The 15,610-nt window shown below is 41.2% G+C and overlaps 1 protein-coding gene across 2 annotated transcripts in view; it reads left to right on the forward strand.

Moving 5' to 3' along the window:
* KAT7 (lysine acetyltransferase 7) overlaps positions 1–14,935 on the forward strand; it is a 31,637-nt gene extending 16,702 nt beyond the window's left edge. For both annotated transcript variants that reach the window (XM_069064400.1, XM_069064401.1), the window contains 7 exons: positions 5,157–5,348; positions 7,620–7,709; positions 9,170–9,310; positions 10,167–10,260; positions 11,309–11,455; positions 12,182–12,288; positions 13,107–14,935. In XM_069064400.1, coding sequence (XP_068920501.1) covers positions 5,157–5,348; positions 7,620–7,709; positions 9,170–9,310; positions 10,167–10,260; positions 11,309–11,455; positions 12,182–12,288; positions 13,107–13,208 — 873 coding nt within the window. In that variant the 3' untranslated portion in view covers positions 13,209–14,935. The remainder of the gene's footprint in view (positions 1–5,156; positions 5,349–7,619; positions 7,710–9,169; positions 9,311–10,166; positions 10,261–11,308; positions 11,456–12,181; positions 12,289–13,106) is intronic.
* The last annotated feature ends 675 nt before the right edge of the window (positions 14,936–15,610 follow it).

Genomic DNA, 15,610 nt, shown 5'->3' on the forward strand with positions numbered 1-15,610 from the left:
TTTCCTCATCTATAAAATGAGGAGGTTGGATCAGATGGCCTCTGAGGTCCCTTCTAGTTCTAGATCTTTGAGCTTATGAGTAAGTAGTAGAGCTCAGGTCTTAACAGCTCCAAAGCCATCTTGTTTGACTCCCATCACTTTGATGTCACTAGATCTAAGTCTGTGACAGTGACGTCTAGTGGTCAGTTTTTCTATCTAAAATGCTGTAAAATATCCACATGAGAAGAGGTCTTAGACTATTTCATAGATTAGGAAATAGAGGTCCAGAAAGGTTAAGTGATTATATGTAAAGCCACACAACTAGCTAGGAGCAAAGCAGGTATTCCAATTCAGATCACCTGATTCCCAGTCCAGGGCTCTTTCTACTGTATCATGACTACTATATAGTCTAGCTGAAAATTATTGGGAACTTAAATAAAATAAGTGATTTCCCTTTGTTGTCCTTGTTTAAAATTTGATACATGAAGTTTATTCAGAATGATACTTGTACTTAGGGCTGTTCTTAAATAAAGGGCAAAAAACCCCAAAAAACAAACCATGGCATCTGGCCGTTGTTCCAAAACTTTTCCCTTAAATGGTTTTTTCTTTTAATGGGGAAAGGACTCTTTTTGTTCTGCTGGTCTCAAGTTTTTTTTTTTAATCTAATTCATCATCTTAGAGGACTGTAAGTTTTCTCCTGTTAAGAATTAATTTCTCAGCTCTGAAGTCACTCTAAAATAAAGTATAAGGGGTGGCTAGGTGGCTCAGTGAATAGAGCACCGGTCCTGGAGTCAGGAGAACCTGACTTCAAATCCGGCCTCAGACACTTGACACACTTACTAGCCGTGTGACTTTGGGCAAGTCACTTAACCTCAACTGCCCTCCAAAAAGCAAAAAACAAAATAAAATAAAGTATAATCAAGAAAGGGTCTAGAGCTAGCTTACACCTTCTACTCTTCCAGGTTTGCTACATCTTAGACCTAGTTATTGACTTGGAATTAGGCAAAATGCCATCAAAATGATGCCAAAAGAGTTATTTTCAAATACCATTTCTTCATCTGCTTACAAAAAGATTTCCCTATATTATTAGCACCTTTCCTTCAATGACTATATGATTATAGATAATGTATGTCAACAATAAGGAGCATCACTGAGTCATTGGTAGTTCACTTTCAGTACCTCTTTAGTGATACTGTCAGGTACTCTGTTCCATCTCAAACAAACAAAAAAATCTACTCAAACTCTTAAACCAACACATCAAAATAAGTTACAAAGATGTCTTGAATTGAAGAGGCATAAAGAGGTACTTGGGGAGCAGGAGGGGGGTATGTGTACATATACCAGCTATTTCCCTTTTCCTCCAGTGGAATAGGGGTATTTCTTGTTTGCTGGCTCACTGCAAAAAGATTGGGTTTTATAAATTGGGAATGTCACTAATAGAAAAAAACATCCCCAAAAGAAGCAATATTGGAGTACCAAACCATTGATTTTAATGTGATTTTACTTTGTATTAATAAGATTGGTTAATAACCTGTATCATCATACTTATCAGAAGAAGTTAGGGAAGGGGCGGCCAGGTAGCACAGCAAGTAAGAGCACCGGCTCCAGTGTTGAGAAGACCTGGAGATCGAATCCCGGGCTCAGACACTTAGCACCCACCCAGAAACACCTGGCCGTGTAACCTTGAGCAAGTTACTTAACCCCAATTGCTTAGGGGTGGCCAGGTGGCTCAGCGAGTAAGAGTACCGGCTCCAGTGTTGGGACGACCTGGAGATCAAATCCCGGGCTCAGACACTCAGCACCACACCCAGAAATAACTGGCCGTGTAACCTTGAGCAAGTTACTTAACCCCGAATGCTTAAAAAAAAAATAATAATATCCATAATACCCCTATCACAGGGCTATCATGAGACCCAAGTGAGATAATGAATGTAGAGCTGTTTGCAAACTTTAAAGCACTAAATAAAGGTCAGTTATTATAAAAAAAAAAAAAAGAAGTTAGGGAAGCAGGCATTTCTTTTAGGGAGTTTTCTTTCTAGATGCTTGTCAGTCCTTTAAATTTGCATTTCCCCATATTTTATTGAAAAAAACTTAAAAACACTAGTTTGGAATTATGGAATGTCCTTAGAATAAAGGGAGTCTCAAAAATTTTTAGAACAAAATACAGGAGATTAAGTTTATTTTTATGCCCCCAAATGACCATTCAAAAGTATTTGATATGTAATCTCATATTTAATATTTTGGAGAGGAAGATAATTCTAGCATTATAATTTTCTCATAGAACCGCTGTTCTTAGCATGAAAAAACACAAGTATTTCTCAGATTATAGTTTGGAAAAACACTTGTTTTTACTAGATTAAAACAACAAGCTACATTTTGGATTATAGGCAGTTCTTGGCTTATATGTACTTATGTTCTTGTCATCTGAGTTCTGTGGTCACAGGAGATAGCCTTGCTTTCCTGCTGATTTTTTTCCCCTTTCCGTTCTGTTGGTTAGTGTTTGGGACCATAGATTCCTGCCTTTCTATCCCCTTAACATATACATAGTAACTCCTGTATTTCTGTACCCTTGATCGTTAGCTTAAGCTGGGATCACATATGAGGTGTCAGAAAGGAAGCAAAAGGAGTGCACAATCCTCCTACGCATCTGTCTTCTGTTTCTGTCTTCCTTTCCAGTCTCCATCTTCCACCTGTATAGCTTCAAGGAGGAGTGTGAGTCAACTAGCATATTTCAGCTTAGAGTTTACTCCCCTCCTATACTGAGATACCCAAGTTAGCTTTAGTATGTTCTTTGTTCTCTGCTGTTTCTCATTTTCCTTCATTACTAGAAGTAAAATCCTTAAAGCTCTAAAAAGCTGTGTTCTTCTAGGACAGAAGCTGGGGATGATTTTGTTTTGTGTTTGGACAAGTAGGAGAAAATCCTTTTTAGAAAGGGAAGCAGATAGACCAGTATCTGGGGACCACAGAGGAAAAAAAGATCTCTAGCCTGGGTCTAAGAAGGGCTCCTGCTTGATGTTTTCATTGCTAAAAGGGCCGGCCTCTGATTCTTTGTCCCCAGTTCCCTGCAGCCCCTATCTCTCACCTCTCTCTTTTTTCCTCCTTTCTACTTTCTGTAGTGTGGAGTTAAAGGAGGTCTTCTCCCATCTTGCAAGTTGAAGGACTAGGGCAGGGGTGGGAACCTGAGGCTTTGAGACCACATGTGGCCTTCTAGGTCCTTGGGTTCAGTCTTGAGTCCAAGATTTACAGAACAAATCCTTTTATTTAAAGGACTGCCCTTGAGGACCTAGAGGGCCATTTGTGGTCTTGAGGGCTCAGGTATGTCCAAGGACTAGGGGCTTGGGTGGGATAGGAGTTGGGATGGGAAAGAATTTTCTCATTGCAGTGGGAGAGAAAGATACCTTTTTAGTCGTTGAAATTCTGAATGTATTTTTCTACAGAAAGTGTGTCATGTTTTGTTTTAAATACCAATGGTAACATAGTATTTTTAGGACTATACTATATGTATGTTTTACATTTTGACCAGTATGTTTCTTTAGGAAAATGCCTTTTCTAAAGTTTATACATTGTAACCTCTATCAGATTGTTTACCCTCTGGGGAGGGTGGGGGAGGAGTTGAGGGAGTGTAAGGAGAGATGGATAGAATTTGGAACTTAGAACTTACAAGACTGGAATGTAAAAAATTGTTTTTACATGGGCAAAAATATTACTTAAAAAAGTTTAAACATCTACAGCCTTTTGGAACACAACCTTTTGCAAGATGGGGAATATTCCACGATGTATTACATTCTTCTCTTTGTTAAATTGTCTTTGTGTTCTTCCTTCATGATTCAGGGATTTTATGAACCATCAAAGCTATGCACATCCAGTGATACCTTTGGGCGGTATTACTAGCTTTTTTTAGGGCCACTTGTCCCTGAATGGAGTGTCCTCAGGTGTCTGTCCTTGTGACTTGGAGTGTTCCTGTGGTGCTGCTGGGTCTATTAAGTGTGTGGGACTGGACCTTTCCCTTTAAAAGGTCCCAGACTTCTGTGTGATGGTTTGTTAGTGTTTTTCTTTGTCTTCTGTCATAATCTTCTCTTGATCATTCTCTTTTCTGTCAATGGGTCTGTTTGTTATTGCCCTAGTGACATTGTTTATCTGAATACTACTCCATGGCCTACTATTTCTTTTGATCACACTCTTCCCTTTTTTTATTATGGAAGTTTTTTTATTTAAAATTTTATTTTGATTTTTAGCAATTTATTTTTTTCTTCTCCGTCCTCTCCCTCATTGAACAAAAAAGACAAGAAAAGTAAAACCTTCATAGCATGTACATATAGTCCAGCAAAATACATTTCTACACTGGTCACATTCAAAAATACTAGTCTCATCCTACATGTTAATCCATCACCTCCCTGGAAAGAGATGTATAGCATGATTATCTTCAGTCCTCTGGAATCATGGTTTGCCTAGGACAGTTATTTACAAAGGAGTGGTCTGTCTCTGTGAGTGTCAGTAACCTCTGTATTGGGACTTACTCATAAGGATGAAATCACAGGTCCAAACCAAAACAAACACAGGTGGGTTTTCTTTTTTCCAACATTAAATAATAAATCTTAAGTTGTTAGAGGAAAGGTGTTCATTTTGTAAGGCCCTATCCTCTAGGAGTGGAACTTCTGTGGCTCCCCTTTTACTTCTTCCTTTGCTTTCCTGTTCATATTGACCTTGATATCCAGATGGGTAGACATAAGAGTTCTTTTGTACAGCCAGTTCTCAAGTAAGTGGGGGGTAATTCAGCAACCAAGAACCCAGAATCATTTTGGATTTGGATTGCAGTAGGCGATCTTATAGTCATTGGACTTCCTTTTGTATTTCATTTTGGTTCATTTCATTTGGTTCACAATAATATGAAGACCTTTCATTCGGGTGCCTAGGGAATGCCAGATTGAAATAAAATACTTGTAGTGCAAAGATAGTGTAAATGCGAAGATGATATCCATGTGCTGTGTGTGTATAGTCAGTCAGTCATGTTTGTCCGTGTCAGCGAATCTGTCTTCTTTTACAAACGCTAACTTGCTATAGGCAGCACAGGCACAGTGTTAAGTGTAGTTATGTAGTTACAGGCTTTTTGATATTGAGGATTATGATGATATTGAATTCCAGTCATCCTTTGGCTTTTGTTTCCTTGCTTGATGTAGGAGAAGTTGCGGCTGCAGGGTCAAATCACAGAGGGCAGCAACATGATTAAAACAATTGCCTTTGGCCGATATGAGTTAGATACTTGGTACCACTCTCCCTACCCAGAAGAGTATGCTCGCCTGGGTCGGCTCTACATGTGCGAATTCTGTCTCAAATACATGAAGAGTCAAACAATACTTCGTCGACACATGGTAAGCCTCTTTAAGACCATTCTTTAAGCTTTGATTGTGGTTTCTGGGAGATTTCTTGTGGATTGCAGGTGTATTGGAGCCAGCTTTAAATTATTTATGTTACTAAGAGGTCTGGGCATTTGAACTCTACAGATAATGTAATACATAACTATTAAGGCCTCAGGAATAGGCTAATTCCAACACAGGAGTATGTAGTTTGTGAAATAGTTGCCAGTGAGTAGTATCTGAGGAAGCTGTTTACACACTCCTCATAACCTCCACTTGTTTAAGGATGTGAGGTTAAATGACTTGTCCAGAATGTCTGATGTCCTTAGTAAATACCTTAGGCAGGATTCCTGACCCCAAATCTAGTGTTCTATTCACTAATCCACTTAGCAAGTGGAGGAAGGCGTTGCACTTGAAGCATCTCTGTCCCCCATTTCTATTGTTCATACGCAGATGAATACAAAAATTGTGTCAGATTGTGGTAAAACTGTGAAATCAATATAATGTGTTTTACTCTCCCCTGCCTCTTTATATATCTTCCTCCTTCAAGGATTTGGTACCATTTATATTTTGACTGAATGTCATACATTACTACATTAACTCAGGCATCTGCATTTTTTAAACTTTTCATCTCTAGTTTCAGGATAGAATGTTTTGTCTTTTCAAAAAGAAATTTTAAAATGTTTTAATTGCTTCATTTTGTTTTGACACATATATCTCTTCCTAATAATCTATCCCCACACCCAGTACTTGACCACAAAAAACTTAAAACCATCTAATGTAGAAATTGCTATTGATAGCATGGGTAACACTTCCTTTTAAAGGAATTTCCAGTAACACAAAGAGTTGTAGGAGCTATTGTTTGAAGAGTCTCTTCTTATTCCTGAAATTATGCTATGCCTTTATCTTGTCCTGAAGATAAATCTGTTTTACATAATTAAAGTGTCTCATGGGTGGGAGAAGGAGGTTGAATGGGGTGGACCATGCCCTCCTTTGACATTTCTCATCTGCTCCAAAACACTCTCGGATGCTGGAGATCCAACCTGCTTCTCATGATGTCCTCTTTTTGACTTCTCTTCCTTGTGCCACCAGTCCTGGTTGGCACCCACACCTTCCTTTCTTCAATCCACACCCCCTCCCCCCCAAGCTCCTTCTTCAGTATGATAATAATACTATGGCCCTTTTTCTCCCTCTCTCTGGCAGCAGATAATCCATAGCCTCATGGCTCAGTTCCTGGACTAGGAAAAAGGCTGACAGTAGCCTACAAGGAAGAGGATATATGAGCAGAAGTAACCTTGGGTTTTGAACCAGAATATTAAAACTGAAAGAAATATTAGACATCATTTAGGCCAGCTCTCCGACCTCCCCCCCATTTTATAGTTGAGGAACCAAGGGAGAAAGGTTGTGCTTTTTCCCAGTGTCATAATAGGTAGAACTATCAGCTGGAAAAACAGTAGAAACCAGATGGTCTGTTCCCCCAGTCTAGTGTTTCCTCTATTCCATGCTATACAAAAATAAGGGCACACTGCTTTGTTTTGCAGGCCTTTTTCCATTTAATAGCAAGCACCTCTAGTGTATTTTAAAGTGGGACTGAACTGTAAAAATTGTTCACACTTAACCTTTTTAGACCAATCTCTATGGTACCCCAACCATATATCATTAGTGGTGGTGAATGTTGGACTCAGGAAAAGAGAAGAGGGCTAGTGTCCCCTAGTGGTCAGGCACACTCAAGTATTTCCAAACTGGTTTCCAAGTATGGGATTGTTAGCCTTTTCTGAGAGCCACAGAAAAATTTGCTATTCTTCTTGTGCCCAAGAAGGATTTTTTCTTTTAATAATTACATGATTACATTATGGCTTAGTTTCCTCATTGAAAAATGGGGAACCTGCCTACTCAGGTGGGGATGGGAAGTTGCTGGTAAAGGTGATAGTGAAATACTTGGCAGCTTGAAAGTGCCAGAACTAAGCAGCTTATGCATTTCCTATTGGCAGGAGGGTTCTTCTATTATTGCGGGGGTATTTAGCTGGCTTTTATGTAGTGGGTGATTTGAATCTCCTGTGATGAAACAGTGCCAGAAAGCTTAGTTGATGTTGCAGCAAAAATAGAAGGAGTTTGTAATAACTTTAGAAGAAAGCTCTTTGTTTTGTGGGACAGTCAGTATTCTCCCTAAGTGTATCCAGCTGCCTTCTAGCCTTAAGTCTCACTCAGCTCAACTAATTAGCCTCAGTGTTCCCTTTAAACTTTGAATGGCAGTGTATTTATGATGTGGATTTCCTTTTCTTATAGGCAAAATGTGTATGGAAACATCCACCAGGAGATGAGATCTATCGTAAAGGCTCCATTTCTGTGTTTGAAGTTGACGGCAAGAAGAACAAGGTAAAAGAGGTGACTGACCCAGGAGTAGAAATGCTATAATGCACTCCCAGAGAGAGAAGAGACTCTGTTCCTCGGACTCTTTCCCCATGAACAAAATAGTATTTTCTTAAAATTATGTCATACCAAAGACCTACTTTAGCTATTTTATTTTTTTTTTCTCTTTAGCTATTTTAGAACAGATTAGAAGTAATGGAAGTAGGCTGGGCTGGCTTGGTCAGACTTTTCCATTCACCCTTCTTTCTTCTGCTTTATATCTTCAGCCTTAATGCTTTCTCTTTGCCCCCAAGGTTACCATATATTAGAGATTCTGAGCCTGTTTTTTACTATATGTTTTTTCTTGTCTGAATCAACAAACATCTGTTAAGTTGTTTTTGTTATATGCTGGGTGCTAGAGATACAAAGCCAAAGATGAAACAGTTCCTCCTCCCAAGGGCCTTATAGTCTTTCATGGGAGATATTTGCATGTAGAAGTGTACACAAAACAAATCCAGGATAGTTAGGGAGAGAAGATACTAGCAATTGGTAGGTGGAAAGATTGAAAAAGGCTTCCTTTAACAGATGGTATCTGAGTTGCATCTTTAAGGAAGTAAGATATTCTGTGGGGTAGAGATGAAGGAGAAAGACATGCATTCTAGGCATGTGTGATCACTAATGCAAAATCTTGGAGATGGGGAACAGAGACAAAGCCAGTTTGATTGGATTCTAGAGTGTGGGAAAGGGAGTAATAAATAATGAAGCCAGAAAGATAGGTTAGGAACAGTTTGTGGGGGACTTTAAAACCCAAACTGGAGTCTATATGGAATTGTAGAGGTAATAGGGAACCTCTGGAGTTTATTGAGTAAGGGAGGTATGGGGTTAGCTCGATGATTAAGGAGCATCACTTTGGCAGCAGTGAGAAGAATGAATTGGACTGAAAAGACAAGATAGGGAGGCCATTGCAGTAATCCAAGTGGAGGTAATGAGAACCAGAACAAAGACATTGGCCATGTGAGGAAAGAGAATCAGTTGGGTGGTAAAGATATTGTAGAGGTAGAAATGGCAAGAGATTGGATGTGTAAAGTGAGTGAGAAGTTAAGGATAACATCGACAGGTAGAGGAGTGGTTTTGGTGGGGTAAAATGTGAAATGTTGAGTGTAAGATATAGATCTCAGGGATATCTAGTTTGAAATATCCTGTGGGTAGTTGGAGATGTGGGACTAGAGCTCAGGAGAGAGTCTGAGACTGCATATATAAAGATCTCTTTTGTGATGGCATCCATAGCTTGTGGCTGTCTCCTCAGCGTGTTGATCATGCTTTGGAACTTCTTTTCCTACCCTAATAGCTGGCCTTTCCCAACCACATGACCAGAATGCCCACCATCTTGTTTCATTGGGCATAATTGAAACGGTTGGGTCTTAACTTCAGTCTTAGAGTTGTTAGCCTGATGAACCATAGTCCCTCTTATCTCTCTCTGCTTTCAGATATATTGCCAAAACCTCTGCCTACTGGCCAAGCTCTTCCTGGACCATAAGACACTGTATTATGATGTGGAGCCCTTCCTCTTCTATGTTATGACAGAAGCTGACAACACTGGCTGTCACCTGATTGGGTACTTCTCCAAGGTTAGGAGTATTACTGACTTGGTGTGAATTATGCATGTAATTATTGGGAGGTGGTATCTGATGTTAATCATGCATCATTTATTAAATCTTGGAATTGTGGGACTATCTTAGGATCTGTCACAGCTCTTCCTATAGAGACATACCAGAGGTTGTCTAGTAAAAATGTCCATTTCTTTATTAGAACCCCCATATTCCCTCATTGCAGGGTATGCTTGCCAGGGTTACCTGCTTATGACTGGACCAGCCAGGGCTCCTGCTTAACTAACAAGTGCATATCTTTGTGGGGAGGGAACATCTCTTTAATCTTTGCTCTCTCTGTGGTTTTAGCTTGGGAACTGCTGTCTAGCTCCTGAGCTGAACTGCCTTTTCATGCCTTCATCATCTTTGTGATGATGCTATTATTTTCTTAGGGGGAATAAACCAAATTCAGCCTTGAAATATCTGGATTTCCCAGCTCCAAGAGAAATCTAGGCTGCAGGGATTATTGTCTGTGTTGCCCTCTCCCTATTAGATTGCCTCTTTTTGAAGCTACTCTTTAATGAGTGTAGCTAGCTGACTCATCAGTCTGCACAGCTTCACCCCCACTCACTACACGATGCAAAAGGGCCAGAGTCAGCCCTTTTTTGATGATGGAGCTGAATGAAGCCTTAAGTCTCCAAGCTCTGGAAACCCCTGGATTAATAGCTTGTGCCATCATGGAAAGGGTTAGCCATCTAGCTGGGAAACCCTCATTCCTCTTCCCTGGTGAGCGTTATTTTCCTCATGCATGTGGCATGGCAGACTTGAGCCAACTTGCTGACTCCTTTAGTTCTAGACGACTCCTGTGATTTTCTGATATATTTTCTCTTGATTTCAGGAAAAGAATTCATTCCTCAATTACAATGTTTCCTGCATCCTCACCATGCCTCAGTACATGCGACAAGGCTATGGCAAGATGCTCATTGACTTCAGTAAGTGTGTGTGTGTGTGTGTGTGTGTGTGTGTGTGTGTGTTTGCTGGATTCATGGTAGTGCTGAAATGTCAGTCCATATAGTATATAATTGTGTTGAGACCTGGCCGTAGGTAGGGGTGGGGGAATGAGGTAAGATCAAAGGCTGAAAGAGACAGGCACCACAGGATTCAGAGCTAGAAGGAACTTTTGAGATAATTTTTTCCAACTCTCTCAGCTTCAGTACTATTTTCAGGATTTTCCCAATGTGATGGAGACAGGATACACTTAGGAGAGTTAAAATAGGGACATCCATTCTGAGAGATTTTTATGGTGTCTAGTTATTTGGTGAATACTTGCTATTTATGCACAGAGGCAGGAAAGGCAGGAATATTGGGAGAGAATTCTACAAAGAATATCTGCTGTCACATGTTCCTTAGGGACATTGTCATGGGATCATCCTTCATTAGCATTCATGCTATGAAACCTTTTTTCAAGGTAGCTGATTAATGGGCTCTGGTATTTTAATAATAAGAGCTAATGTTTATATAGTGCTTTAAAGTTTGCAGAATACTTTACATTTATTATCTCATTCGATACAGCAACTCTGTGAGGTAGGTACTATTATTATCCCCATTTTATAGATTTGGAAACAAATCTGAGAGCTTTTGAGATGAGAAGTGTTAGGTGACTTATCCAGGGTCATGCAACTAGCTAGTTGTGCTCAGGTGAGGCAATAGTGACATTTTTGTCTACCATGACTCTTTTTTAAATGTACTATTTACTATTTAAATATAATAGTGTGTAACACTCACTGCCCATCAAGTGATTTTCTTCTGTCAGAAATGTAGGTACCTATAATTGGCTAGCCACGGCCTAATTATTTTACCTCTATCCAAGTGGAGCAGTCAGAAAGATGGTTCCCCACTCTCCCACCCCCAGTGAGGAATGGAATTGACTCTATTTATTCATAAATTTGTTCCATGGAATAATGTTGTCCCTTGGTGTTACCACTGGGGAATTCAGGTCTAGGGAGAGTCAGTCAATGCAGGTTTTGCTTTCCTTGGCAGGTTATTTGCTTTCCAAAGTAGAAGAAAAGGTTGGCTCTCCAGAACGCCCATTGTCTGATTTGGGCCTCATCAGCTACCGGAGTTACTGGAAAGAAGTGCTGCTTCGATATTTGCATAATTTTCAAGGCAAAGAAATCTCTATAAAAGGTAGGCTTCTGGAATGTGTGGCGTTCTAAGGCAGCAGAGGTTGATGACTGACATCAGAGGCATCCTAACCTTTATCTAATAGGCATGTGACCCTAGGAAGGTCATGGAGTCCTCTGTGCTTAAGTCTCACTTAAATCGAAGGAAGCACTGAGCATCATGGGATCTTAGCTTTAGAAATGAGGGAGCCTTGGAGGCCATCTAGTCCAGCCTCCACCTAGACCCTGGCAGCTTCATAAACTTGTAAACTTGTTAAGGGCCAATATTCTGAATTCCTTGTGAAGGTTGTCTGTTGCACAAGCAGCTTTTCCACAATTGGATGGCCAGACACTTGTGTTAGTCATCCTTTCAAAGCCTCCAAAAGATAGATTTCTTTGTTCCTGTTGTTCACATCTGCTAACACAGTATTCTGTAGCACTCGGCTGTATGAACTATGTACTAATTATGATGAGAAAATAGAGCATAGTAACCCCCGGATAGTGATGCCAAGTGAGATACTTCACTTGTTTCCTTTCACTCACAGCTTCTTCTTTCCTGTAACAGCTTTCAGAACTCACCCGAAGGCCACAACTTTCCGCTCTTTAGACATGTTGGAATTAAATACAAAAGGTGTGATTCTGAATACAGCTGAATTATATTTGAGGTGTAAGGAAGGGAGGGGTGGTGGTGATACTAAGTGGTCCTTCTATATCTCTGTGCTTATGTCCTCGATGGAACCTTGTGTTACAGAAATCAGCCAGGAGACTGCTGTGAACCCTGTGGACATTGTTAGTACCCTGCAGGCCCTTCAGATGCTCAAGTACTGGAAAGGGAAACACCTGGTTCTAAAGAGACAGGTAAGATTTTTTTTTCACCTGCTTGTGAAAAATTCCAGAGCGGTCAGTAGAACAAGATGTTTTACCTGACAATAGCCAGATTTGTCCTTAGGAGAGACATAGAAATTCTTTCCGTCTTTGTTTCTTTAACTTACTGTAGTTCTTGACTTTTGCCTCCTCCCTTAATCTCCTTCATTACCAGTCCTTTTTGTTAGGTCTCTTTCTGTGTTGGCCAGTATGAGTTATGCAGCTCAAGTCTGTGCTTTGGGAGAATTTTTATCTCACAGGGATAGGAGACTTTGCTGCTGGGAGATGTCCTCTTTTGAGAGGGGATCTGTCTACCGTGGATCCTTGGGGTCTTAGAGATGGTTTAGTTTACTGGCCTTACTCATCCATGACTTAGGTTAGGATGAAAGGTGACTGATTTTTTTTTTCTGTCTTCATTGAGGGCAGAACATGAAAAAGATTTTAAATTACAACAAGAGGATCTAATTACACTTATAGGACATCTGGTTGATTTTTCTCCTCAAGTTTTGAATAATTTTTGGAATGGGGAGTGGAGGGTTCTTGTCCCATTTGCTTGCTAGTGACTGACTGTGTGACTCTGGGCACGTCCCTTAATTTCTGTTGTACCTCTTGACTTATTAATAAGGTGGGGATGATAACTTCTACCAACCCCACAGAATTGTGAGAATCAGATAAAGATGAGGGTTGTGAAAGCACTATGCAATGCAGAAAGTCTGAACACTTTTAGAGGTAGTTTCTGAACTGAGGAGTCTGTGGGAGCTGTGTGTGGGGAAGCCCTCGGGTGACCCTGTGTCTTTCTGTTCTTCTCTCAGGACTTGATCGATGAGTGGATAGCCAAAGAGGCAAAGAGGTCCAACACCAATAAGACCATGGATCCCAGCTGTTTGAAATGGACCCCTCCCAAAGGAACTTAAACTGACTGTGGATCCCTAAGCCAGCGAACCCCGCAGTAGGAAGCCCTTTTGGGATCTGTCTGTCCATTTCTGTTGCTGTTGTGATTGGCATGTACAGTATCCTTTGGGAAGGCCATTCCCCCTTGGGACTGTCCTGGCTCCAGCCCTTTGTGTAAAATGCAGACGCTGGTTCTGAGGAACTATTGTTTCGGCCTCAGTGAGGTTGCCTGGAATGCATCTGTATTGGACTCGATTGAAGCTCCCACATAAGCACTGACCCAAGGAGTTTGGATGTGGTACTGTACTTGTCCAGTCACTGGTTCCCACCTCATGTTTCAAGCCCCACAAGGTTGTGTTATGTCCTTTAAACTGTCCGTAATAGTGCTCCTTCAGGTTGCTGAGCAGGGTCTTTCCTTTTGAACCTGGTTACTTCCACCTTCACCTTGATAGTTCCCCAGGTCTCTTTGAGAGGGTCAGGAAGGAGGTGAAGATGCAGAGTGTGGGGGAAGATGGCCACGGTTGAGCCATGTTTATTTTCACCCTGATTTTGACCTTCTTAGCTCTTTTGTTTCGATTTAAGGACTTCTAACACACCTTCCACCCCTTTTAAGAAATCCCCATCAGGCCATCCAGGGCTGGTGGTTAGTTTAAGCATCAGTGCAAGATGGAGGTTGGGGTGGCGGAGAGGATGAGTTTAGCAGCGCATGGTGATTTTGTGCTCTAGTTTGGGACCAATTCCAGGGAAGGTTACTTGTTTTGATGAAGGGGAGGGAACATTGGCCACACTGTCAGGGAAGTTCCCTAAAACAGAGAGCAGAAACAATGGCCTTTCCAGACCTTACCTTCTTCCACACTGGCAGTCCCCAAGATCCAGCGCTTGTTTTTCACATTGTGTCTTAGTTTATTCTTTCTATTCCATACTTCTTTCCTGCCCCAGTAACTGTTCGGTCCCAGTACAGTCCTTTGCCCTTCTTTGTAGGGTCATAGCAAATGCTGGTGGGAGCATGTGCAAAACACCCTTACTTTTACACTGGTTGCATTAACCTTGTCCCAACAACAACAGAGGAGGAGAAAACGACTAAACAATCATTTGTCTGCTGCCGCCATCGTAGCCGTGCAAGTCAAAGTAAATAGTAGCCTCCTCTAGCATATGGCAGGTTTGCTCCTCTGGCAGCAGCACTTCATACCCTTTGAGAACAGAAGCGCTTTTACCCCTTCCAAGATGCTACCCTCCCCATCCTCACCCCCCCCTTCCCCAGCTCTTTCTGGTCTACAATTCACTTCTGTTTTTGATGTTGTTAAAGTGATTTGGGGAGAGAATGAGACATTCTGGCTCACTTCTCGCCAGTTTCCATATGTGCTATCTCAGAGCAGCCTTTGATGTTTGACATGTCCCCCTTGCCAACTTGGTCTCCTGCAATACTGTTGTCTTGATGTGGAGCCCTCACCACAACCCCTAACCTGTGGTCAGTCGTGCCTTGCTCCTGTCACTTCTATACATTATTTATAATCACTGTGGGTTTGTGGGGGGCTGGTTTCAAGCATGCTCAGTGGCGGCTCCCCTCCCTTTCCTCCCAGCCCCAAGCTTCTGTGTCACCCTAGTATGTCAATTACAGAAGCAAGCTGTCTGGGGATTTTCTCCTGAGGGGTATAGGCCTTTCTTATACAGAAGCTGAACCCTTTTCCACATGTGGTAGAATGTGCGGTTCTGTATCTATTTCTCAATAAAGCATGTTCTCTGCTCAAAAGTCTTCTTTCTTGCTGAGACTTTCATATTGACTCATTTGGGGTTACTGATGTGTGTTCTTTATTAAAGGTGATGGCACTTGGTCTCCTGTGGGTAAGAGCATACACTTTCTTTTTGGAGGGCAATTCAGGTTAAGTGACTTGCCCAAGGTCACACGGCTAGTTTTTGTGTTAAGTGTCTGAGGCCAGATTTGAACTCAGGTCCTCCTGACTCCAGAGCTGGTGCTCTACTCACTGCGCCACCTAGCCACCCCAGAGCATGCACTTTCAGTTGTTTTTCCAGTGGTAGAAGTTGTACCAAGCCACGTGTCTCCTCTCACCTAGCTTTCCCCACCTAGATGATGGCTGACAAGGGTGGAAGAGTCAAGTCTATGACCATGAAAGCAGGTTTTTGTGTTTTTCTTTCCCCCTGTGACTGGCTTCTATAGGAAATGAACCATGACTTGAGTACTGTGCCCTAGTGATCTTGAGATAAAACTCCTTGTGACCAGTGGGGTAGGATTGTTTTTAGTTCTTTGATTTCTGACCTTCATTGAGATCCACTAGTTTAATCTGGTTGGAAATAGACAGGGTGAGTAGGTTATACCCATTCCACTACTTTGCCCATGTATCTATCTATCTATCTATCTATCTATCTATCTATCTATCTATCTATCTATCTATCTATCTATCTATCT

This window comes from Petaurus breviceps, unplaced genomic scaffold, assembly GCF_028583685.1.
Source record: "Petaurus breviceps papuanus isolate PSGF00001 unplaced genomic scaffold, PetGlider_PUasm1.0 90630, whole genome shotgun sequence".
NCBI classification, from domain to species: Eukaryota; Metazoa; Chordata; class Mammalia; order Diprotodontia; family Petauridae; genus Petaurus; species Petaurus breviceps.